This window comes from Sturnira hondurensis, unplaced genomic scaffold (genome assembly GCF_014824575.4).
Source record: "Sturnira hondurensis isolate 20B ecotype Veracruz unplaced genomic scaffold, ASM1482457v3 Scaffold0000867, whole genome shotgun sequence".
In the NCBI taxonomy this organism is placed as follows: Eukaryota; Metazoa; Chordata; class Mammalia; order Chiroptera; family Phyllostomidae; genus Sturnira; species Sturnira hondurensis.
Window position 1 is genome coordinate 1,991,015 of NW_028073498.1, and position 24,643 is coordinate 2,015,657.

The following is a 24,643-nucleotide window of genomic DNA, read 5'->3' on the forward strand; positions in this document are numbered from 1 at the left end:
TTCTAATTTGGAGGCAGCTTTGCTTTCTAGTGACCTTTTCCAGGAGGTTGGGGATGAACCTCATCCCCAGCTCAGGTCCAGCTGTGTGGCCTGAGGTCTCAGAGTATTTGCTGACCTCAACTCAGGTTAACTGTCCTCAGGCCACCGTAAGGAACAGCCTGCCCTACTGGCTTGGGGGAAACTTTCCTAATCTGAAAAATGGGATTGATGATACATATTTTTTCAGATGGAGAATTCAGGGTGTGTAAACGTCAGCCGTCTTTCCAGTGTGATCCCCTCGGACCTCCCCTTACACCTGCAGGGATGCTGGGTAGACTGGCCTGGCAGGAGCCTGGAACTGGGGAAGGAGGCCCAACCTGGTCTGTGCCCCCACTCTGCTCCTCCCTGCCACCTGGGTAACTCCTCTGCGCTGAGTTTCTACATCTGTAAAATGGGGACAAGATTACATTCCTCACGGACTTGTCAAATGAGGTAAGGACTTAGGAGCAGGGCCCACCCAGGGGGAGGTGGCACACAACAGCTGTGACAGCTTCCTGGAGGTCCCATGGGTGCCCTCAGAGCCTAGGGAATGTCGGCTGTGGGCCAGGCCATGGCAAAGGGGCAGCTATGTTGTCCCACAGCCTTCTTGGGAGGCCGAGGCAGGCTCTGAGCCGGGGCGCCTGCCTCCCTTGGTACAAACACTGCTTTCCCTCTGTGGCCACCCCATGATAAAGGCTGGAGCCCACAGCAAGTTTTCCCAACAGGCTTTTATTATAAAGAAGGTTCCAGAGCATCCTGGCCACACCCTGCAACCCAGCCCCCAAGGCGCCAACCCAGGCCCTACACTGGCTGGGTCTGCTTTGGGGGTTGGGGTCAGGTCAGCCAGAGGATCACCTGTGACAGGAACAGAATGGGTGATTTTCTCAGGGTGGCGGGGGCAGGGGGTCTCTGCCAGGTCTGCTGTCTCTGGAACAGTCATTTCCAGTGTTGCATTGGGAGCCCCTTGGTCCCCTCCCCAGGTTCTCTGCACAAGTGGCAGCAATTCACAGTTGGCGTGTGATAAGTTTAATATATAAAAGCTTTCTTTAAAAAAAAAAAACAACAAAAAGTGGTGCTATCTTTAGAAACACTTCCAGCAAGATCAAGTAGCCCAGCTACAGCCTTGATGCAACTTAGCCGCCCCCACCCCCCGGGACCAGGAGAGGCCAGCACTGGTCCCCTGTCTCCCTCCCTCCCCAGCACAGGGGGCGCCCTCAAAGCCTGCCTACATGCAGTGGGCACTGCCCGCTCCACCAGCAGCCACTTGAGTGACAAAAATCTGACACCACTCGAAAACGTGTGTGGCCGGGGTCCTCTCTGGGTGAGGAGAGATGGAGACGATGTTTTGGTGGTTGAAGCAGAAACCAATTGGGGGCTGGTTCAGGGCGGCCTCCGCCCCATTGGAATGGCTGAGGTAGTGTTTCCGGCTGTGGCCTCTGGGCCAGGTGGCCTTTTCTCCATTCATCTGTTCATTTTGTTCTCTGGGCAGAATCGGACGGGGCTCCTGGCAGCTGGCTGTGACAGAGTGAGGGGGGCACCGTCCGGACTGTGTCAATCAGGCCCCCACTCCAGAGGCCTGGCCTGGGGACAAGTAGGAGGGGACACAGGTGCCCAAGGGGCCAGGGCTCAGGACTCCTCTGCTTGGCTCAGAGAGGCCCCTCATTCCCTCCTCTCCAATGGCTCTGCTCAGTCATCACCCAGGCGGAGTCGGAGGCACTGGGGACTCAATGAAGTCGAGGGCCGGGGGCCTGGCTCCTTCCCTGCGCCATCGCCCATGGGCTCAGGCCTCGCTGTAGCACTCGTAGATGTTGTCCTCCATCAGGGCCACCACCAGCTCAAACTTGTGCTGCAGCTGGGTCCGCCGGGCCGTGGGGTTTGCCTCTAGGGCTGTCATGATCTGCGGGGGAAGCAGAGGGGCAGCTGGGCCACAGCTTGGGGCTCCAGTCGTTCCCCCTGCAGGTCTTGGGGAGAACACCCTGCCTGGATTTCCACCGTTGGTGACCTGCCCCTAAGGCACAAACATCCTGGGATGTAAATGCAGGAGTGAGAACCTCTCTCCGGGTGAAATGGGGGGTGGGGGAGTTGGAGAACACCGTGGCCTTGAGGGCGGGTCCCTCACACTGGGGTTACCCACCTGCGAGCGATACCTCTTGGCATATTTATAAATCTCTGCCATGGCCACATTGGTGTTGAACTCGTTCTGGTATTTCTAGAAGCGAAGAGAGGGCAGGAGTTGGGAAGGGCGGTTAACTCGTCACACCTGGGCCCAGCCCTGCTGCTCACACAGAAGCCCTGCAGTGTCTCACAGCTCCACCTTGGACCGGCAAGTTCCTGGACCCCGCCCCCACCCGGCCCGCACAGCCTCACCCTCGACTCCTCGGCCAGGTGTGCGTTCATCTCCTGCTCGCTGAGTGGGGTCATGTCATGGATCTGCTTATAGTAGCGCTGCACGATCTTCCGGTATTCGGGGATCTCCTTGGCATAGAGGAGCTTGTTGGTTGGGGAATCCTGAGTAGAGAGGAGTGAGGGAGTAAGAAAATGAAAGGACCTTTTTCTGGATGAGCCACGGTCCCTACTGCCACACTAATGGCCCCATCACTGAGTGTTCCCACTCCGCCAGCTCCTCACCATCACCCCACACCCGCCGCGCTTTTACATTGAACCCTTGCCCCAGTCCCTGTGGGACTGCCTGGGTGATGACCCCAGAGGGGACCTACTTCTTTTAATGGAGAAAAGTGCACGGGCTTTGTGCCAGCTCTTGGTCGCACACAGGCTGTTTTGTTTACATCCTTGCTTAGGGTTAGAGGTCTCGGTGGCTAAGATTTCTGGAAGGCTGACTGCTGGCTCAGTGGAACATTTCCCACCACAGACTCCCAACGCCTGAGAGTGAAATGTGCCAAGTACACGCCCAGTTCTTTGTCACAGGCATCCTGCCTTCCAAGATTAGTGTGAAGTGATGGCATTTTTTACTATCTCTCATGGCCTGTCTCTGAAAGTCACAGGCGAGACACAGGGTCATGCCCCCGCCATCCTGCCTGGCCAGGTCCCCTGAGCGCCCATGGCAGCCGGTCCTCCTTCCCATCTCCCTGCCTGGCCCATGCCGCTCCCTCTGCTGGGAACACTGTTCTCTCTCCTCTCCCCTCGACAGACCCTCGGGGAGCTCCCTCCTGCCTGTGCCTCAAAGGTCTTGGCCAGCGGTTTCCCCTCTGCCCACCCCTTCGCTCAGTGCCCACTCCGACAACTTGACCATCAGGCCAGCAGCCTGCAGCCTGGCTGATTCTCAGATGGCACTGTGCTTGACCAAGTAGGTTCGCAGGCTTTCCACCTTGATACTGGCTTCCCAGGCCAGACTCCATGGCCTAAATGCTGGGAGCTGATGCTGGGCACACCTGAGGCAGGTGCAGTGCAGCTGGTCTTGGGCAATGCATTGTAGGTGCCGCTGTCTGGGAGTGTTCCCCCATCAGAATGTCCCCACTGATTCCGACATCCACCAGATCTGAGCTCCCGAGGTTCCCCTTCCAGAAAGATCTCAGTCCCATCACTGGTACCCTCACTGGGCCCCGCCATTGGGCCGCCCACCCGGGGAGCCGCTGACCTTGCCCAGCTGGAGATCAGAGATGGAGCAGGCGTCAATGAAGGCCTGTGCAATCACCGAGAGGCAGGCGTCGATGTGGTCTGTCTTGTCAATGTCAAAGACAAACTGCGGGTTTTTCAGGATGTTCACCCAGAACCGAAGAGGAAGGCTGTGCAATGGGGACAACAGAGCCGGTGGGAGTCCACTCCAAGCGCAGGGCAGCGAGGCACAGAGGATGGGCTGGCTCTACCCCCCAAGGCTGGCACAGCCTACTGGCAAGACGGGAGCTCTAGGAAACCTGGTTTGCACACCCTTGAATGGGATTGATGACCGCCCCTGCTGACTGGGCTGAGGAGCAGGGCAGGAGGCTGAGTCAGGAGATACAGGCCTAGCTGTGTGGCGGGGGCCTGAGTCCAGCCTCACTGCCCGCCCCACCCCATCCCCCACAAAGCCTCCAGCAGGAGCCTCAAGTCAGGTCCTGGTTCTCATTAGAAGCACCCCCACCCTGCCTGGCAGTCCACGGCTCCTCCCTTAGCCTCGCACGACAGTGGGAAGTCCACCATTAGCAGCAGGCAAGGGCTGAAGGAGGGTGGGGCCTATATCCTTGCCCTTGGCCCCAGGAGCCAGAGTGTTGGTAGTACCCCCACCACCACCCCAGGGCCCCCCAGAGCTCTGAGAAGCCCCTGCAACTGCACAGATATTTCTGGGCCTGTGGCATTTTTTTCTGAGGGTTAGGCTGAGGTTTTCAACAACTTTTTGTTGGGATCTGTGATTTCCAAAAGCTAAGACATGCCTCAAAAGAAGGCTACAAACTGGATGTGGGAGTCATGTCCTATGGCTTTGAGCCTGGCTCTGCCATCACAAGGGCTGCGTGACCTTGGGCTACCGCGTGTCCGTGAGCCTCACTGCTCTTACGTGTGATGTGGAGCTGCCAGGGCCACCCGAGAACAGTGCAGGTGAGGGTGACACATCGCGCTTATGTCTAGATAATTCTTACAATTAGGATGCATGACTTTAATTGCCCTGGTTTTACAGCTGGGGGGAACTTAATGCACAGAGAGGTTAAATCACATACCCAAGATCACACAGCAGGGAAGTGGCAGAATCAGGACTCAAGCAGGAAGGCAGACTGAGAGTTCAGGCTCTGACGCCTGCAGTGCAGCCACCCCCAGGAATGCACGGACGCTGAAGAGCCCTCCCGACACACAGCACCCACCTGTTGGTTTTCCAGATGTGCAGGGTGTCAGGATCTGAGATCCCCCTCCTCTCAGCCTGCTCCTCCAGGAAGTCGAAGAAGTACTTGACAGCCAAAGGGGGCTTGTCCTCACGAATGCTCAGGATGGCCTTGAACAGGTCATCTAGAAACTTCTGCAGTGTGCCCTACAGGGGAGCAAGGTGCCTGCCATCAGCCCAGGACACAGGTAGAGGGTAAGCGGGACCCTCTGTGGCTCTGGATAGCCTAGGGGGCTTGAGCTGGTGAATGTGGAAGCTGTGTGGCATCTAGCCAGTAACCTAGTCTCTCTGGGCCTCAGTTTCCTCATCTGTGAAATGGGTTAGTGAAATCTACCTCATAGGGGTGCTGAAAAGTCTGGGACGTAGAGTGGGAAATCAGTGAGGCCAGGGTGTGGTCTCTAGGGTGCAGTCTGCACCTGGGCCATGTGACCGTGAGGACATCACTGACCCTGCTGGGCCTCAGCTGTCCTCTCTGTTGCATGGGCTAACACAGAAGTTATCTGTCACGCACCCTTCATGGCTGAGCAAAAACTCTCCTTGAGCAGGACCCTAAGCCCTTGGCCTCTCACCCTGGAAGCCTATCTGACTCCGAAGAGGAGGAACTCTTGCCCCCACCCAGGCATGGGCGCACAGCCGGCCCTTCCAAGACAAGGAGATGAGGCCGGGCCTACCTTGGTGGACAGCAGGCGGGTCAGGTAGATCTCTGGTAGCACTTTCTTGCGGTGGCTCTGCCGGTGGGACTTCTTGGGCTCTGCCAGCTCATCTGTGGGCAGCACCTGGAAGGCCAGAGTCGGGGTGAGTGTCAGCGCCAGGCACCCCCCGCCCTCTCGGGGAGGTCCTGTCCTCCCCTACAGACGCTTGGTCCACACACACTTTGTTCGCACAAATGACCAGGCTCCCTACTGATTCTGGGTCCCTTCTCCACTCCCCCAGCCCCAGCCTTTCCCAGAGCCTGTGAACATTGGCCCCAGAGGACCAGTGTGGCAGGAAGCCCAGTCCACACCCGGTGAGGGGCGGGAGCCCCCAGGGCCAGAGGCCGGGCACTCACCAAATGGAAATACTTCTCTGTGTCCAAGTCTTTCACTGCGAGAGGAAAAACACACACACAGTAAATAAACAAGAGAGGGGAGGGGGAGGAAGAGAGACAGAATCAGAGATGGAAAGATGAAGAGAGAGACTGATGGAGCAGAGAGTTTCGAAGAGGCCCACGGAGAGAAGGAGACAGAGAGAAATGCAAAACAAGAGACAAGAGGCCCAGAAAGACATACAGAGAACAAGAGACAGAAGAGTCACTGAGAGGATGACATGTGCAAGGGGACAGAAACTGGGAGAGAGAGATGGAGTGAAACAGAGACACAGTCACACACAGAGACAGCAGAGGCCCCAGTGTGGCTGCCCTCACTCCAACCCCCTGACCCAGAGCTCCTACCAACCCAGACCTCACAGGCTGCAGGGGGAGACCCAAGGTCCTGTCTCTGACCTCAGAAGGGGACCCTGAAACCCAGAGGGGCCTGGGACTTAAGGCCTGGCAGCCAGACAGCCAGGCTTGGGGCATCTGAGGGTGTGGATGGTGGGATCAGGGACACAGCCCAAAGCCCAGATGAGTATGCCAGCCAACCTCTCTGGCCTGGCAGCTGCCCAGGCCTATTGGAGCCACGTCCCGCCCTCCTGGGGCCTCTCGATCTGGCTGCCCGCAGGAAATCAGCCTGAGAGGCCTGGTCACAGGCCCTGCCAAGCAGTGCTGTGTCAGAGGGGCCTGGTTGGGCTCCTGCCCCCACCAGGAAGTCCTACACAGACCAGCCTTGCCTCTGGAGGCCTCAGTTTCCCCAAAAGAACTGCTCAGAAGGGCCCTAGACACCTTCCACATCACCAGCACTACCTCGGCCCAGTGTGTTGTCCTTCTTGTCCGTGAGGCTCATGGCCAGGGAGGCCCCTTCAGGGACCTGGCAGAGGGGAGAGGCTGAGGTCAGGTCAGGTTAGGGAGGCTAGAAGTGGGGGTCGGGTGGGGCTGGGGACCCCACCTTGTAGTGTGCCAGAGTGTTGAGCTTCTTGCGGCCATCCTCCACCACTGAGGTGTCATCCAGGTCCCTGAGGATGTAGCTCTGCGTGCTCGAGGCGAACCACTCTGGGGACAGGGGACAGGGTGTCAAGGGTGGGCTGGGAGCTAGCCTAAGAAGACAGCACCAGCCTGGCGACAGACACGAGGAGAGGCTGCTTGCTCTCTCTGGGGAACCTTGGGCATGCCCTGTCTCTCTGAGCCTCTCTCTCCGTTTGTAAATGGGGACGGGGAGAAAACTGGGAACAGGGATGAGGCAGTGGGTGCAAGGCAGCAGCTTTGGGTTCTTATAGTTAGTATTGCTGATGAAATAAAATAAAAGTATGAGTATGAGTACTCTCATACTCTCACCACGTATGAGAGTCAGCACACCTTCCATAGGTCCCCACTGTCCTCAGAATAAAGCCCAAGTGCTGCCCCCACCCTCCCAGGCTCTGGGCAACTGAGCACCTGGCCCCTACATGCCAGCCCTGGTGAGCCGCCCGAAGTTGCCGCCCTGAGCAGGCAGCTGCTGTGCCTGTGCACTCACCACCACAGGCTGGCGCTGGTGAGAGAGCCCAGCACAGACCAAATGCTCGGGGAAGGCCCATGCTCACTGAATGCATGGCCCAAGGTTCTTGGCCAAAACAGGAAATCCTCTGCATCCTTCAAAACCTACCCAACACTCCCTGCTTGGAAAAGCCTTCCCTGAATACTTTTTTGCCCTTTGTCCACAGCTTGCTCACTAGGGCCTGTCTCCCCACCAAAATAGGAGCTCTCTGCAGATGGGCACTCATCGGACCATCTCTGTGTCCCCAGTGCCAACATTTGTGCACATGTGCTGACNCAAGGTTCTTGGCCAAAACAGGACTCCTCTGCATCCTTCAAAACCTACCCAACACTCCCTGCTTGGAAAAGCCTTCCCTGAATACTTTTTTGCCCTTTGTCCACAGCTTGCTCACTAGGGCCTGTCTCCCCACCAAAATAGGAGCTCTCTGCAGATGGGCACTCATCGGACCATCTCTGTGTCCCCAGTGCCAACATTTGTGCACATGTGCTGACTGAAAGAAGTGCATGACTAAGGTGGGGGCTAGTTCCCACCAAAACAGCCCACCGCCAAGTTGTGCCGTCCTGCCCCTGCCCACCGAGGTCGACGTCCTCAGCGCGAGGCCACTGGGAGTAGGGCACGTTCTTGCAGAAAGCCTCCAGGATCTTCTCCTTCACCTGCGTCAGCGTGTCGGTGTCCATGGCCCGCACGCTCAGCGAGTCCATGCCGCAGCCCTGGAAGGACACGTTCAGGTTCTGCACGAGAGGAGGAGGGGGTGTCAGCAAGTCCTTACCTTCCCCACCCTGGGGCTGGGCAAGGTGACAACCTAGCGGACAAGGCCAGGCAAGACAGCAGTTTCCAGGAATGGGGGTCCCGCCCGAGCACCGCTCACCCGGGGCCTGGCCTCAATGTTCTCCCGCAGCAGCCAGTCTTCGCTGAGCGTGTAGCGGGCCTTGCCGGTGATGGCGTCGATGGAGCCCTTGTTGATCTGCTGCTTGATGGCGCACAGGAGCAGGAAGAACGGCTCCCCGACCGTTTCCTGGGTGGGTGGGGCTGTCAGGGGGCCGAGGCCCAGATTGCCGGCACCCAGAGCCCCCCGCCCTGCTCCAGATTCTAGCTCCTGAGCCTCTGGCCATGCCACAGCCCTGAAGCACCTTCCCTACCCCTTCCACTGCCGCCTCCATGGCTGCCTGCTTAATATCCTCTTTTTGGATCCTGGCGCCATTCCTTCAGCCCCCTGGAGTCTCCACGGACTGAGATTGAACACCACTGGCTGTGGGCAGACGCATTCATTTCATCCTCCCAGCAACCCTTCTAGGTGTCATCCTCATTGCTGTGGCTCAGAGAGGGCAAGCAACCAGCCCAGGGTCACCCAGCAGGAAACTGGCAGAGCTGGACTCAAACGCTGGATTGGCTGACCCCTGTGACTCTTTCTGCTAAGCCTCCCCAGGTGAGTGCAGGCAAATGCAGAACACGGACGTGGTCCCAACCCACAAATCATAGCCCTGTGCGTGTGGAGAGTCTTGGGCTTGACTGGGGCCCCCTGCCTTCGCCAGTCTCCCTCTCACAGGGACTCAGCTGCTACCCACAGCCAGGAGCTCATTTTCACGGTTCTTTTATAGCAGATATTTAGGTAAAAACGGTAAGCTGATTTAAGGGAAAAATTAAGTATATAATAGTGTCAGGCAGATTTGGCAAGATGATGAAGGCAGCATGCCAGCTCTTATTCCTGATCTAGTTCTCCAGGTCCCGGGGGTGGGAGCCATGGGTGCCCTATTTTTTGGAGGAGAAAACAAAGGCCTAAAGGGGCAGCCACGCAAAGGGGCCAGGGGACCTGGGTTCAGAGTCCACTGCAGCCCCGTGGTCCTGCTGCAGCCAGTGCAGACCTTCACTTAGGCCACCACCCTGCACCCTCCAGCCAGGTCAGAGGCCACAGCGGTTGAGCCCCACTGTATTTTAGTTTGTTTGTACAGCTCTCTCCACTAATGCTGGGAGAGTCTCAGTGGCCGGGCCTGGGTCTGAGTTACCTTCTGACCCCAGAGCACCGGCCCAAAAGCACACTGAGGAGGGTGTGATGACTGAGGACAATCTCCCAAATGAGGTCCCTGACTCGGCCTCTGTTCTGCCCTGAGCCCCCCAGGAAGCCAGGCCTCCACTGAGCCTCAACCCCTGTCTGTGTACAGGGTCCTCTGGGCCTGTTCCCTCCCTCCTCTGAGCCCCTCTCTCCACATCTGCATGGAGGACATGATAACCCTTCTGGAAGAGCGGGTGGAAGAATTAAGTGAAGTCTGCTCTTTCTCAGGAGGGCTGAGGCAGCGGTCCCTGCCACATGGGGGGACCTCCATGCCTGCCTCACCCTCAGGCAGCTGTACATGCAGATGGACATCCAGTTGGTGAGCATCTTCTCGACCACCGACTCCGTGCGCCGCAGCATGAGCTTGGGGTTCTTGGCGGCAGAGGCGTCAATGAGGTCCACCAGCAGCTCCTTCATGATGCTCGTGTAGTACTCAAGCTTGCCATGGAGTGCGATGGTCAGCAGGGAGGCCAGGTTGCACCTGTGGGTGGGGGCAGGGCATCATCGGCTTCTGACCACACCTCATGGCCCCAGGATCTGAGGACCTTGTGGTGGGGGCTACGGGCCACCATAGCACTGATGTGCCTGTGCAGGTGGAATCCAGGCCCAGGAAAGGAAGGGAGGTGGGGCCTTGGGACCCTCAAGACCCAGGACCTGATGCTGGGGGCCAACCAGCTGCCCAGAGGACATCGTGAATGGCAAACCTGCCCAACCTAAGGCCTGGCCAGGCAGACCCAAAACCCGAGGTACGGCCTCAGACAGGCCCCTCTCCACCCCCAGAGCCTCGCAGCCTTACCTGTCTCTCACTGCAAAGTCCTTCTGCTGCTCCAGTGCGTGGACAAAGACGATGAGGAAGTGCTTGTTGTTGAGCAGTGAAGAGAAGAGGCCGATCCCCTCTTCCATGTTGGGCCGGCAGCTCTCAGGGATCTGCAGAAGCAATTGGTGGTGGGGGGTCCACAGGGGTCCAGTGCCTCTGCCTTGCCCAGGAGTCAGCACTTACAATGCCCTGAATGGCTCCTTGAATGCCTCCTGGGATGGAGAGTTCGCTACTTTTTAACAATGGAGGCCTCCTAACTCCCTATATCCAGGAACAACGGCTCAATCGAACTGAAAACTGGGGCACAAAGAAGGGCAGGGGCACCTGGAAGTAACCCAACATCCCTGGGAGGGACCCTCCCCACTCCTGTTCTCTGAGCGGCAGGCAGAGCGGGGTGTCCAGGGAGCCCAGTCCTCTCGCCTCCCTACCCGGCCTGGGGGTCAACACTTATGACAACACCTTGAGGGGCTGCTTCAATGCCTCCTGGGATGAAGTGCTCACTACCTTCCAATGGCAGATGCCTCCCAGCCCCTGTGAGTGGAGTCAATGACTGATCGGATGAGCTGGAAAGTGGGGCCTAGAGGGACGGGGCTGCCCTGAGGCAGCCCGGTGTGTGCGCACGCACGAGGGGCCCGGGTACTCACCTTCCACTCTCCCAGCAGTGGGTGGGTCTCCTGCACTGTGCAGCTGCCCTGTGAGTTGAGGGCCTGGGAGGGCAGTATGTAACGCTCTTCGTAGAGGGAGGAACACTGTGGAGGCAGACCCCCAGCACCTCAGCGGGGCTACAGACTCCCCCGACTGGCATGCAAGGGCCCCTCAGCAAAGGCAAAGGGACACTTATGGAGAAAGAAGAGACAATGGACCACGCCCAAAGAGTCACAGGACTCAAGAGGAGCGGGGAAGGGTGTCCCGGGGGGGCTTCCTGGAGGAAAAGGAGGAGCAGCACCAGCGTGAGCCAAGGTGTGGCAATGCAAGAGGGCAGAAGGCTTAAATCAAAAGCAGCTCTGTGTGGAATAAGCAACAGTGGGGCCGACAGGCTGCTGCACAGAATATGGTGTGGACAGGGCAAGAGAGGGGCACTGGCCATCAGCACAAATGCTCTGGACAGGCCCGAGCAGGTGGAGACAGGGCAGTAGCCGCTGGAACAGAAAGGCGTGGGAGCATGGAAGGGGTGGGGCAGAGTCCAGTGGGCAGGCAGGAGGAGGGGATGTGAAAACCAAGAGAAGCCTGGCTGGGAAGGGGCCCAGAGAGGAGAGAGGCTGGCAGGGCAGAGGAAGCGTGGGAGCACCTGGGCCACCTCTGCTCACCCTCGCAGTGAGAGGAGAGGTGCAACCAGCACCTAGAAAAAGAGTGGGGCTGGCAGCCGGCTTGTATTTGGACGTTAAACATTAAGGGAGTAGAGAAGGACAGTGGGAAAAAAAACTGGGCTCCCTCCCCCGGCAGGCCCTGGGGGCAGGTTCTGTACTGCTCCAGGGGCCCATACTGCATTAGCCAAGTTTCCCATATGCATACAAGTGCCTTCTGGAGGGGCCCCAGAGCCCCTGAGGTGGCCAGTGAGGGCGCAGGCTGACCTTGGGGAAGAAAGTGCGGGTCACAAAGTGCTTATACTCCAGGAAAGGGATGCCCTGGCTTCGGTTCAGCTCCTTGGTCAGATCTGTCATGTCCGTCTGCAGCTCGGCGAAGCCTGGTGACAGGCAGGTGGCGATGAGCACATCTTAAACCCCTGCCCCAATTAAGAAAGCCAAGGCCCTCGGTCCTGTGTAGTCCCCACTCGCTACCTTTACGGATTTCCTCTCGTATCTGTGATTCCATCTCCTCCATCTGCAGCAGTGTCTTCTGCCAGTAGCGCTCAGCACGGCGGCTCTTGGTACAGAAGACAAACAGGGCTACGGGCATTGGAGAGAGGGTCAGGCCTTGAAAACCCTTTGGGAAGCATGTGTGGGCTCCTGCTGTGTGCAGGGCCTGAGCCTGGAGGGACAGTCCTGCCTGCTGGCCTCAGCTCCACCTCCCTTGGGCAGGGTGTGGGAAGGGGGCCCCCAGTCCTCCCCTCCCAGGTGGGCTGACAAACTCCTACAGGGCAAAGGGCTTGGGGAACAACCAGTAAATAAGGCTCAGTGTCCCATTCTCATAAAACGAAGAGAGAGAGAGAGAGAGTGTGTGTGTGTGTGTGTGTGTGTAAAATAGTGGTAAGCAGTGACTTTCCTTGGCTGAGAGAATTACGGGTGATTTCCGCTCTTTCTATTTTTTAGCATTTTCAATTAATTCTTTCTACAAGGACCAAGTGTTACTTGTGAATTAAGAAACTTTGAAAAGAAGCCCTAGCTGGTGTGGCTCAGTGGACTGAGCACCAGCCTGCAAACCAAAGAGTCACCGGTTTGATTCCCAGTCAGGGACATGCCTGGGCTGTGGGCCAGGTCCCCAGTGTGGGGTGCATGAGAGACAACCACACACTGATGTTTCTCTCCCTCTCTTTCTCCTTCCCCTTCCCTCTGTCTAAAAATAAATAAATAAAATCTTTTAAAGAAACTTTAAGAAGCAGATTACAAAGCAGTATTATATTATAATCCCGTTCTGAAGTGGGAGAAGAAATATATATAATATTTAAATAGTTCATATTTTTATATACAATACATATTTGTACATATATTGTATAACATATACATTATTATACATATAATACACATAAGGCTTATAATAATATATATTATTATACATATAATACATATAAAATTTTAAGAAAAGAGGCTGGCAGGAAATATACCAAAATCCATAGGGTGTTAATGATAGATATTTTTTTCATCCAGTTTTCCCTAAAACTAAAAAAAATTTTGTTTTTATGTACTGATTTGAAAGAGAGAGAAAGAAGTATCGATCTGCTGTCCCACGCATCCATGCACTCAGTGGTTGCCTCCTGCACGTGCCCTGAGCCAGGATCGAACCTGCGGTCCTGGCATATCAGATGATGCTCTAACCAACTGAGCTCCCTGGCCAGGGCCCCTAAAATTTTCTACATCAAATACTTATTTTTTTAAAAACAGCTTTCTTATGGTATAATACACATGCTATATAACCCATCCATTTAGAGCATATAGTTCTAATGGTTTTTAGTGTATTCACAGGGCTGTGGGTCCACCACCACCATCTTCTTCAGCACATGGTTGTCACCTCAAGGGGACCCGTGATCACTGGCCGTCACTCCCCGTCGCCTCTTCCCCAGCCTGACACCCAACAATCTGCTTCTGTCTCTATGGATTTACCTACTCTGGACACTTCATATAAATGGGGTCAGGCAACATGTGGCCTTTTGGGAGTGAATGCGTGCATTTAGCATGATGTTGTCAAGGTTCATCCATGATGTAGCCTAAGCTAGTACTTCCTTCCTTTGCATGACTGAATAATATTCCACTGTACGTATATACTACCATATTTTGCTGTGTATAATGTGCACTTTGTTGCCCAAATTTCTGAGAGAAAAATAAGGATGTACATTATACCTGCGTAGTACCTGAAATGCATTGTAGCTGTTCTTACACTTTGTAATTATTTATTACATAAAATTTCTTGTACCATAATATGTTCAAAAATAAATGCCAAAGTTCCTTTATAATACAAAAAACAAGTAACTAAATATGAATAAATAAATAAATAATTGGATTAAAGGATTAAAACAAAAGATTTTTTTCCGGAAAGTTTGGGCCAAAAACATGGGTGCGCAGTATACACGGGAGCACATTATATGTGGCAGAACACAGTACATTTTACTCATTCATAAGCTGACAGACATTGGATTGTTTCTAATTTTGGAGGTTATGAATAATGCTGCTATGAATTTGCATGCACAAGTCTGTGTGAACATGTCTTCATGTCTCTGGGGTAGACGCCCAGGAGCGAGACTGCTGGGTCACGTAGTCACACATTGTCAAACCTTTTGAGGGATCGCGGAAGTACTTTCCAAAGGCTACTCTGTTGTCCAGCCCCGCCTGCAGTGCAGGGGGGTTCTGATGTCTCTGCTGCACCCACTATATTACTCTGATAACCTCTACTTTCACAGTGGTGTAGACTAGGCCAACTTCCCCGAACCACCCTCTCCTGATCACCTTCAATAGCTCCCTACTGACTGGAGAGCAAGGCTCCAGATCCCTCTGCCTGGCTTTGGGGCCCACAGCCGGGCCGGGTGCACCCTCCCAGTATCTATATTCTTCCACCCATCTGTGCTGTAACCAGGCGACCTCTCACCCTACCTCTGGGTGTGGAACTTGTCCCTACCCCAAGCCTGTGTTCAAGCTGTACCCCCAGCCCACTTGCCTTCTCTATCTGTCCTCTTCAGCGGGGCTGGGGGCAAAGTGGGGTAGGTGTCGTGAGGGTGGGGCTCCTTACCGACTACAGAGAGCAGCAGCAGGACACTGCAGATGACGATGGACACAATGATGGCAGTCTCGCTGCCACCCAGCTGTAGCGTGGCAATGGTCTGGTTGAAGTTCCCCACCTGGACCTGCACAAAGGTAGGGGCAAGGAGTTGTAGATTCACTGGACTTACGCCTTGGCTCTTCTCTTAACTAGCTGTGTGGCCTGGGGCAAGTCACTTAACCTCTCAGAACCATCTATAACACAGAGATAACCACACCCTCCTCCTGAGGAAGCCTGGTGGCTAAATGAGACGATGCTTGTCATGCTTTTAGTCCCGGGCCTGGCACAGAGGAGAAACTCAGTGTAAGGGCCTGTGATTACTACTGCAGCCCGGGAAGAGTGGAGGAGGAGCAAGGGCAGTTCTCAGGGCCTGCGAGCTTGTCCTGGCACCAGGGGAACACGTGGCACGAGAGGACTCGAAGGGCAGAATTGGGACTGAGGTGCAGGTGACAGGGAACTTTCCCGGTCAGAGCTGTCTTGAGGTGGTAAGTGCTGCCTGTGAGGAAATGAGCTCCCTGTCCCAGGAGGCATGCCAGCAGGTACAGTGCAGAAAGACCCCGCTTTCTGAGCCCTCTCTCCACTCCTCTTGCTTCCCTCCCCTTCCTGATTCTGTGTGTGCTTTTCAGAGTTCAGCCCCATCAGGCCTATCACTGACCTTGATCAGTTAGGACCAATCTGTGACCCTGAGCAATTCCTAAATTCTTGGCTCTGTTTCCTCATTTATCAAGTGGGGATGTAAAGCTCTGCTTTGTTCTGCCTGCCTAAGCTATTGAGTATGAAAATGCTCAGTCTCAATGTGCTCAGCCAGGGACAGGTGCCCGGGCAGGCAGATGGGCCTGCGGGCCAGGTCCGCCTCTGCCTCCGGTGCCCCACCCACTCACCGTGATGGGCAGCTGCCCCTCAGCTGTGTCCAGGGACTCATTGACTGAGCAGTGGATGACTCTCTCCGAGACGATCTGGATGTCACAGGCCACTTGGCCTATTTTGACCCGGTACTCGTGGCTCTCCAGCCCCAGGCTGTCCTGTTCCTTCTGCGGGAGGGGAGGGGAGGGCTCGTCAGGGCCCACGGCTGAGCCCAGCCCACTCGCTGCCCCCACCCAGCACCCACTGGCACTCACGTGGATGACTAGGGTGAGGGGCTCCCCGGGGTGGTGCTTGATCCACTTCTCCCTCTTGGCCGTGGAGAACTGAGGGTCAGGGAGGTAGTCTAGGTGGAACCTGCTGCCCCGCTGTGCCTCCTCGGAGTCCAGCAGCTCCTCGGCCACAGCCACCTCGTCGGTGTAGACCCGCCCATTGATGAAGAAGTCTACTGGCGCTGATGCATTGCTCAGGGCCCCCGGGGATGGGCAGGTGATGAGGGTGGAATTGAGAACCTTGCAGAGCTGGTGGGAGAGGGCCATGGGCCAAGGTTGGGGGTGGGGGATAGATAGATGTATGTGGAGAAGTGAGGAGAGATTGAGGTTTAAGGAGACAGAGGCAGAGAGGAAGAGATGGAGACAGAGAGAGAGACAAAAAGAGGGGGAGACCAAGACAGAGAGGCAAAAAGATGAGAGACAAGGAGATGCCGCAGAGCCAGGCCTGGTCAGTCAGGGCTGCTGGCCACCCCAACCCCTCCACCCATCTCAGCCTCCTACTCCCTCACCGTGGGCTGCCGGCCGATGCGGTGCACAGCCATGGACACGTTCTGCACCATGTGGAAACGCTCACCAGCTACCGTGATGGTCCTGCCACCGCTGTGGGGACAGCAAGCCCCATCAGCTCACCTACCTATAGCCCCAGAGAGCTGGCCCCACCTGGGGATCAGGGGCAGAGTCTCACCTGACAGGACTGCGGCGGGGACTGATGGCTGTGATGACCGGGTTCTGCATGTACCAGAAGGAGAGGTTGCCACGCACACAGCCCCGGCGCTCCAAGCGCACACACACGGGCACAGGGGCCGGCAGGGTGCCCCTGGGCACTGTGCAGGTGATGCTGGCGTCCGTGCGCCTATGGGAGGGCAGCGGGCTCCATCAGCAGGGCCTCTACCTCCCAATGGTTTCCCCTGCCCCATCGCCTGGGGGCACAGGTCTGTGTGCTTGGCTTGGGTTTAAGGCCTTTTCAATTGGCCCCAACCAGGTCTTCTGTACCCTTGCACATAAATCTGTTTCTGTATTCTCACAGCCACACTTTGCTTGGGCTGTCCTCCCCACCTTAAATATCTCCCCTTGTCCTCTCTGACCATGCCTGTACTTCTCAACTGCCAAGTCCCACCTCTTCCAAGAAGCCTTCCCAGATAGCTCCTCTCCCAACTTCTGCCCCTGGTGAGGGCCCTGTCCCACGGCTCCGAAAGCCCAGACTTTTCTCCCACTCCCAACCCCACTGGATATTTCTGCTTCCTGTGGGAGCGTCTGCTTTCCCCTAAGGACTGAGACTGTGTTGGCCCATCCTGGCGTCCCCAGCAATGCCCACTGATGGAGCCTGACACACAGGAAGTGTATAGGAAAGGCCCCTATTCCACCAGGAGCTAGGGGTCTCAGAGTGTGTGCAATCATCACCATTTTTACTGCAGCTGTCATTTAGGGAGCACCTACTGTATGCTGGGCACAGAGTGCTTCCCTTAACTCACTGGTACTGTTCTTACCAGATGAGGAAACTGAGGCTCAGAGAGGGGAAGGGGCTTGGCTAAGGGGTGATGCTTGATGCCAGGATAGCATCCCCACCCCGCCAACCCCCTGGCTGCATGGTTTCTATGGGAAGGAGGGGCAGCTGGGGCCCAGGGGCTTCCTTACACAAGCTCTGCGCAGGGCTCCGTGTTGTTCAGCAGGACCTGGAGCTCGGAGCCCACGTGGAGGTCGCTCCCATGGATCGTGATCCTGGTGCCACCAGCCTTGGGGCCCATGGCAGGCTCCAGGGAGTGGACTAGGGGCAGCTGTGGAGTGGAAGGCAGGTGGTTGGGCCTTGGGCTAGCCCCTGGGTGTGTGCCTGGTGGGGTGGGCAGAACGGTGGGCTATGGCCTCCCTTACCACATAAGAGAAGCGCTCCCGTGACCTGCCCTCCTTGGAGGCGTTCACAGTCACCACGTCTGAGAAGGCCCCTGCAGCTGGCCCTGTGACACACACGATCCTGGGGGAGGCAGCGTCGGTGAGGGGAACAGCCGGCACGTCCTGGGGACTGTGGGCATCGCCCTGCCTCTCCCCTGAACAAGTCCTCCCACTGCACCCTGGGGTGAGCTCCCCACCCTGCACCCACCACTCGCCCCTCCCACTCACGGCTGGGGCCGGCATTCGGCAGGGGCACGCCAAGGGCACTACCCCGAGTTCCCTCTTAGCTGGAAAACAGCGACTGAGCCCCCCAAATGTCACCCTGGCTCTTCCTGGGGACACCCCCTACCCCACATCTCCCACAACTCTGCAGCTATAAGACAAGGGGTGGGGCCACAAGACCACTGGCTGGGCTGGAAGCCTTATCTGCAAACCTGATGTACAGGCTCCTGAAAGGAAATCCCGTTCATTCATTCCCCACTCCCGGAGGTTTCCTGAAGCCCCCTGGGCCAAGCCCCACACCTACAGGCCCAGATCTTTGCCCCTCACCAGCAGCCCCATCCTTTCTCAACTGCACACTATTTCCTTTAGAGCAAGACTTCCCTGGAAGCTGGGCTGGCCTGGGGGACCACGGGAGGGCTCCCCAGAGGAGCAGGCACTTAAGGATAAAGAGTGGTGTCCTGAGCGGAAAAGAGCATGATGTGTGGTGGGAACGGCTTGAGCCAAGACCAGGAGATATGAGAGTGAGTGACTTCTGTGGGACAGAAGGGATGGCACTGCCAAGAGGGGCAGGGCGTAGAGGTCACTCAAACAACCCCAGGGACAGCCCATTACTTACTCTTCGGACACTGTGTATCTGTCGGCCAGTGGCTCACAGGCCACGCCACCAATCCACACGCCATGGGCCACGTCACTAAGCCGCTGGCCCAGGTTCCTGCCTCGGATGGTCAACAGGGTCCCACCATCCAAGGGGCCACTCAGGGGCTCAATCTGCCAGTGACAGAGAGAGGGGCGGATGGGGATCTGAGGCGGGGTTGCTGGCAGGGGTCCCCACCACTGTCACAGGCCCTCGGGGGGCCACTAGGGGAGACTCAGAACACTGGGGATGCCAGTAAGCATCAGTGTGTGTTACTGTGTCATTAAGCCCACTAGCACCTGGGGACACAGTGTATGGACAGAGCCAAAGCTATTTAATGGGGATGCGGGTCTCCTGAGGACACCAAGGCCCATTCTCACTGGTCACATCTGACCACACAACCCTGCACCCCAGGCAGAGCCGACTGGGCCAGGGTGGGCCCCTGACCCAAGCTGGATCAATCAGAATCCTTCTCTGAGACACTTCTTCATCAAAACGGAGGCCTGGGAGTAAAGAGCATCCTCAGTTGTCACTGTGTCAGCAAGGTTTCCCTCACTCAGCCGTCTCTTCCACCCGACTTCCAGTGCCCCTGCCCCACTGTTTTTTCCATAGTACTCACCACCTGCCGTGTATAAATTAGTCCCTTACTCATCCCCAGTTAAAACATCAGCTCCACGAGGGCAGGCACTGTGCTTTGTTCACTGCTACGTCTCTGGCGCTACAGGGGCCCAGCGCCCAAAGTTAGGTAGGCGCCAGTACATGCGTGTGCTGGGCTGTGTGCAAGCCCACGTGCTGTGGGCCTGTGAGCCCATCCGGGGCACATGCAGGGGCTTCCACGGGGGGAGGTGCTTACCGCCCAGATCTCAGGGGCAGGGCAGGTGCCAGTCATGGGCTGCAGGGGTCCCCGGAGGCGGCAGCCATCACTCCACACACACAGGTGGCCTAGGTCCTCCCGGCCCAGGCACTGGGAACAGTCGGGACTGCCCATGGCGCAGTTATAGACCTCCACTGGAAAAGACGCGGAGGCAGTATGGGTTGGCCCCCCATTTTACGGGGCCCCCTCCACACTCACCCACTCACTGGGTGTCCCACCCAGAGGCAGGCCCTGGTTCTGAGGGTCAGGACCCCCAGGCGTTCTTAGTACTTTCCCCAGACCCTCTGGTGCCTGTGCTAAGCCCAGTGCAGTCACAGCCTCATTAATATCTGTCCTCACCACGATTCTATCAGATGGGAGCTGCTTATGAGCCCCATTTTACAGACAAGAGATGAGGCTCAGAGAGGTAGAGTGACTAGCCAACAGCACACAGCTTGAGTGGCAGAGCTGGGATTCACACCCAGGCCTGAGCAGGTCTCTACCTGCAACGGAGCTGCAGGGTGCTGGGGAGACACTGTGGGCAGTGTGGACTCTGTCAGCCACAGGCCCGGAGTGGCCCAAGGAGGCACACAGGGAGGACTCTCCAGGGCCTCATCGTGCAGGCCGGATCTGAAGCCTTCACAGTGGGAATGTGAGGAGCCCCATGTCCACTAGGAATGTCTGAGACCCCCTCCCCTCCGAACGGAGAGGCCCTTGGAGAGCTGTCAAACACCTGACAACAGCAAGGATGCCACCCCCCAGTCTGGGGTGCAGGCTGTGCCCTAGACACCCTAGTACGGCTCGGTGTGTGTCACTTCAGTACATCCTCACCAAACCCTTTGCAAAAGGGCCTGTGCCCTCACTTCACATGGGGACACTGGGGCTCAGGAAGCGTGGGTAGGTACATGCCCAAGGCTGCATGGCCATTGGCACACAGGTGGCCCAAGGGTGCAGTACTTGGCCCAGCTGCTCAGTAAACACGTACTAAATGACGGGGTACTGAACGGCAGGGCTGGCACCAACCAGCGTGCATTAAGGAATGGCGAGGTGGGACAGCTGTGACTATACAGTGAACACTGGAATGAGATACCCTCCCCTCCAAGGCAGAGCCCCAGCCCTTGGGGGCTGAGTCCCCAGTGGCCATGTCAGGCGGGTGGGGGCTCTGACCTGTCATGGGGTCAGGGCTGTCCAGGAAACGGGCTGGCAGTCCCTTCAGCTGGAGGCTGAGTGGAAACACCTGGCTCTTCTGGGTCGTATGCAGCTGCAAAAGGACAGGGAAAGCATGAGGGGTGCAGGTGACGTTCGGTCTCTGCTCCGGGGGAAAGGATGTCATGGAGACAGATGAGGGCAGGGCTGCTGGGAAGGGGGCCCCAAGGAGGAATGGGGTTAGAGGGGAAGAAGGCAGTGGCATGCACGGACTTGCGCGGAACTCCCCTTGCCCCCCTCTGGGGCCATACCACTCACCACCACTTGGTCACAGAGTATAGCTGACTCATTCACCCACACGACCTCAAAGACCTCCTCCTGCCCAAAATTGCATTCAAGGGCTGCACTCTGTGGGAACAGGGGGTGGGGCAGGGAGAGTGAGGTCAGCACCCACTGCCCTCCAACTCCATCTGGACATCACGGACTGCTGCCCGGGAGGGTGGGCTGGCCATCACACGTGGGGGCCACGCGCTGGGCTGTCCACTCCTCTGAACGTCCTTCCTTGCCTCTGTGTACAATGCCGGAGGGAGGCAGGAAGCGCAGGGCACGAGAGCACCGGCTTGTGCTCTCCGGGTCACTGGCAGCCTCTTCAACGTTTCCCAGTGGCCTCACCGAGGGCCTTTACTCGGCTTGCAGGGCACTGGCTGTGGCATGACCAGCATTTAAGGCTCATCCCAGTGAGAGTCCAGCTGCTCTCTGAACTTGAACATCCCCATCTCTGTCTACAGGGCCTATGCCCTAGACAGACCAGGACACTCGAGGACAACCCCATTCTTCCCCTCAAAAGGCTCACCTCTCATCTTGTCACCCAGTGAAACTCCACACAGCCTTTTGAACCCAGGTCAAACATTCTAAAGCCTTTCCTGATGCCCCTCAGGTCAGGGGGCACCCCTCATTCATCACCCACCCACTCACTCACTCAGCAGCAACTGTATGGCTGGGTGTGGAGGCTCTATTAAGCTCCTACGGCCTGCCCACCACCCTGAATATCAAAGACCACCCTGATCCGGTGCCCGGACTGTTCCCACCTCCACCCACCCACTAGGAAAGGCTGGGGTTGGGTCTTGGCCCCTCTGATACCTCCAAGGGCGGCTGATGACAGCTGAAAGAGCTCAGGTTCTGCCTCACATGAGCCCTGGTTCAAATCCCATCTCTGCTACTTCCTAGCTGTGCAACCCTAGGCATATGGTCCTCCCCTTTGAGCCTTGGTCTAAACTCCGCAGTGAAATGAGCTTCCCAAATCTGCAGGGTCGCTCAGAAAACTGCAGTCACGTATCGTTAGTAGGTTACATAGTGCAGGTGCCTAATATCTGCTGGCTGTTATTTGTATACAGACGGTGCTCAATACATGTTTGTGGAATGAATAAACAGGGTCCAATTCCTCAGTCTCATCTGGCCCTTGGCCCAGCTTGACAGGGCTTCTGGGCAGTAGCATCAGTAAATATTTGCTGAGTGAACAAACTCGGATTTCATGAGTGTTAGTCTAGCCACGTGGCAGGACTTCCTGTTTATGACCCTATCATTGGCAGATGTGACACCCTGAAGAGAAAGCAGGTCAGCAACCTTTCCCCTGCTCTGTCCCCTCCCCCCTTTGCTCTGAAGCTAACACAGGAAAGTGGCTGTTGACAGGGCTCAAAGCTCATTTGTCCCCTGCCACACTGAGCTGAGAAGTGGTTCTGTCCTCTGAGTCCCTGAGCTCAGCCCTTGACCACCTTGGGGACAGCAGGTTCAGCCTGTCCTGGGGGTCCCCAGGGTGTAGGCTCAGCAAACAGGGATGCTGCAGACCCCAAGGGGGGAGCTTTGCCCACCCCACCCTCAGTGTCCTGGAGGCAGGCCTTGGAGGGGAGGGCCAGGGTCACTGAGGCCCAGTGAGGGTAGGCACATGCTCCCCAATTACACAGCTGGGAAGCAGCAGCCAGGACCCATCCCAGGGCTCGGGCCGCCCCGTGTCCAGTTCCTGCAGCCCAGGGAGGCAGCACTACGTGCCATCCACGTGGACCCAGACGCCTGGAGGCTCCAGGAGGCGCAGCCCCAACTACTGCAGGGCGGAGTTTGAGGGGCGAGGACAGGGACCCCGCCTGCCCCTCAGAGAACTCCAGCCCAGGCGGGAGGCTGCCCAACATATCCCAGATGCCCAGCACGTGGCCCCCACGTGTGACGACAGGCCCCGGCTCCCCCGTGAAAGCGACAGATGGCGAATCCCCAGAAGCTGGGGAAGGGGGTGGCTGGCATGCTTCCAGGACTCATCAACACTTCCCACCCAGAAGGGACCCAGAAAAGGGTGGCATCCCCTCCCCCAGCCCAGATGGGCAATGGGGGGAGGGAAGGCTGGTTGCAGGGAAGAGCACTTGATTGGGAGTCCAGGGCTAAGGTGCAAGTCTAGCCCGATGTCATGTGACCCAGGACACCAACCTCCTGCACTGGGCCTCATTTTCTCCATCTGGACAATGGAGCATAGGGCAGCAAAGAGGTTCTCTGGCCATTCTCCAGGGAAGACCTGGCAGCCACAACTGGGCAGCTGTGTCCAGGGTCACAGATGAGCCAAGGGCTGGGGCAGGGCACTGTACACGTGGGCAGTGCCCACCATGGGCTGCAGCCCAACTCTGCTGGGGGATCTTAAGACGGTAGGGGAGTCTGGGGGTCCTGGCCAGGGTTTCACTCAGGCTGCTGGTGGCCTGCTATCTCCTTGGCCTAGCCCTCACTACCCACTTCCTTTTCCCCCTTTTCCCATGCAACCAGAGTAGGGCTTTCTCTAACAGAACCTGGCAACTCAGAGCAAGGAAAGCAAAACACAGCGGTGGGCCCAAGGCACGGGGCTCTGCCTGGGACTGAGGTCTCCCAGCCCTCTGCTCCATCCCACCGCGGCCCAGCCTGCACTCACCTGAAAGAAGGCGGCATTAGCCAGACGCACTGGGATGGTCTGGGAGCCACCCGTGGGCATGGGTGCCAGGGGCGAAGGCAGGATCCGGGGACAGTGCTGAGGGCTCTGCAGCCAAAACACAAGGAGGTGGGGGTGACGGGGGGGAGGGGCTTTCAGAAGAGACAGGCTCCACAGACCTGCAGCTTGCCCATGCAGTCCCGCCTCCCGCAGGTGCCAATCAGCTGGTGTGGTGAGAAAACACTAGTGAGAAACTCATTAAGATCCACGAGCACTGAGGGCGATGTGCCAGAGGGTCCTACACCACCTCATTTGGTCCTCATGGCGACTCCACAAGCAGGAGGGTGTACTGGATCCATTTCACAGATGAGAAAACTGAGGCCTGGAGAGATGAGATAACCTGCCCAGTGGTAGGATGGGATCCCTCCCATGCCTCTCAGAGGAGGTTAGGAGGCTGAGGTCGGGGAGCGGCCCCCTCCCTGTCCCTGGGCCCCATCTTTCTCAACTGTGAAATGGGGGGTTGTGCCCACTCTCTGAGACCCCACCCAACTCTGGAATGCTGGTTTCCAGATGACACATGGTAAATGATTCAGAGAAGAGAAACCCAAGACTTGCCCTGGCCAGCGTGGCTCGGCTGGACGAGAGTCATCCCACAAAGCGACAGGGCGCTGGTCTGATTCCCAGGCAGGGCTCGTGCCTGGGCTGTGGGTCTGTCCCCAACTGGGGCGGGTACAAGAGGTAACCAATCAATGTCTCTCTCTCACATCGATGTCTCTCTCCCTCTCTTTTTCCCTCCCTTCCCCTCTCCCTAAAAATAAATAAATAAATCTTTTTCAAAAAGAAAAGAGAAGCCCCAGACTTCCAAATGGCCGATGAGAATCGGGCTATATGTAAGGGCCCTGGTGCCAGCAGGCTCCTGCGGACACCCGTCCCCACTGCCTGGGTTCAAGTCACAGCCCTGGGCAGAGGCACCAGCTCCCAGGAGTGGGGGGGGGGTGGGGGGCTGGGCATCATCATTCCCATGACAAAGGCGGGCCACTGAAGCTACTTCATAAAAAGGAAGGAAAGGAATGACAACAGACTCAGAACTACCAACAACTGAACCTATAAAACAAAAACAAACTA

At 57.0% G+C, this 24,643-nt stretch overlaps 1 protein-coding gene across 1 annotated transcript in view; it reads right to left on the reverse strand.

The window, feature by feature from the left end:
* Positions 1–728: 728 nt before the first annotated feature.
* Positions 729–24,643, reverse strand: part of PLXND1 (plexin D1) — a 52,507-nt gene continuing 28,592 nt past the window's right edge. Inside the window, exons 9-36 of the mRNA XM_037051073.1 lie at positions 23,522–23,626; positions 20,899–20,988; positions 20,602–20,695; positions 19,435–19,589; positions 18,564–18,715; positions 17,708–17,807; positions 17,474–17,613; positions 16,524–16,691; positions 16,348–16,438; positions 15,824–16,087; positions 15,587–15,736; positions 14,676–14,790; positions 12,077–12,184; positions 11,870–11,982; positions 10,943–11,047; positions 10,278–10,408; positions 9,764–9,962; positions 8,300–8,446; positions 8,006–8,162; positions 6,847–6,950; positions 6,705–6,768; positions 5,874–5,908; positions 5,497–5,601; positions 4,809–4,972; positions 3,614–3,761; positions 2,386–2,526; positions 2,153–2,227; positions 729–1,915 (exon numbers count right to left, since the gene is read on the reverse strand). Of these exons, the coding sequence (XP_036906968.1) occupies positions 1,799–1,915; positions 2,153–2,227; positions 2,386–2,526; positions 3,614–3,761; positions 4,809–4,972; positions 5,497–5,601; positions 5,874–5,908; positions 6,705–6,768; positions 6,847–6,950; positions 8,006–8,162; positions 8,300–8,446; positions 9,764–9,962; positions 10,278–10,408; positions 10,943–11,047; positions 11,870–11,982; positions 12,077–12,184; positions 14,676–14,790; positions 15,587–15,736; positions 15,824–16,087; positions 16,348–16,438; positions 16,524–16,691; positions 17,474–17,613; positions 17,708–17,807; positions 18,564–18,715; positions 19,435–19,589; positions 20,602–20,695; positions 20,899–20,988; positions 23,522–23,626 (3,537 nt within the window). The 3' untranslated portion in view covers positions 729–1,798. The remainder of the gene's footprint in view (positions 1,916–2,152; positions 2,228–2,385; positions 2,527–3,613; positions 3,762–4,808; positions 4,973–5,496; positions 5,602–5,873; positions 5,909–6,704; positions 6,769–6,846; positions 6,951–8,005; positions 8,163–8,299; positions 8,447–9,763; positions 9,963–10,277; positions 10,409–10,942; positions 11,048–11,869; positions 11,983–12,076; positions 12,185–14,675; positions 14,791–15,586; positions 15,737–15,823; positions 16,088–16,347; positions 16,439–16,523; positions 16,692–17,473; positions 17,614–17,707; positions 17,808–18,563; positions 18,716–19,434; positions 19,590–20,601; positions 20,696–20,898; positions 20,989–23,521; positions 23,627–24,643) is intronic.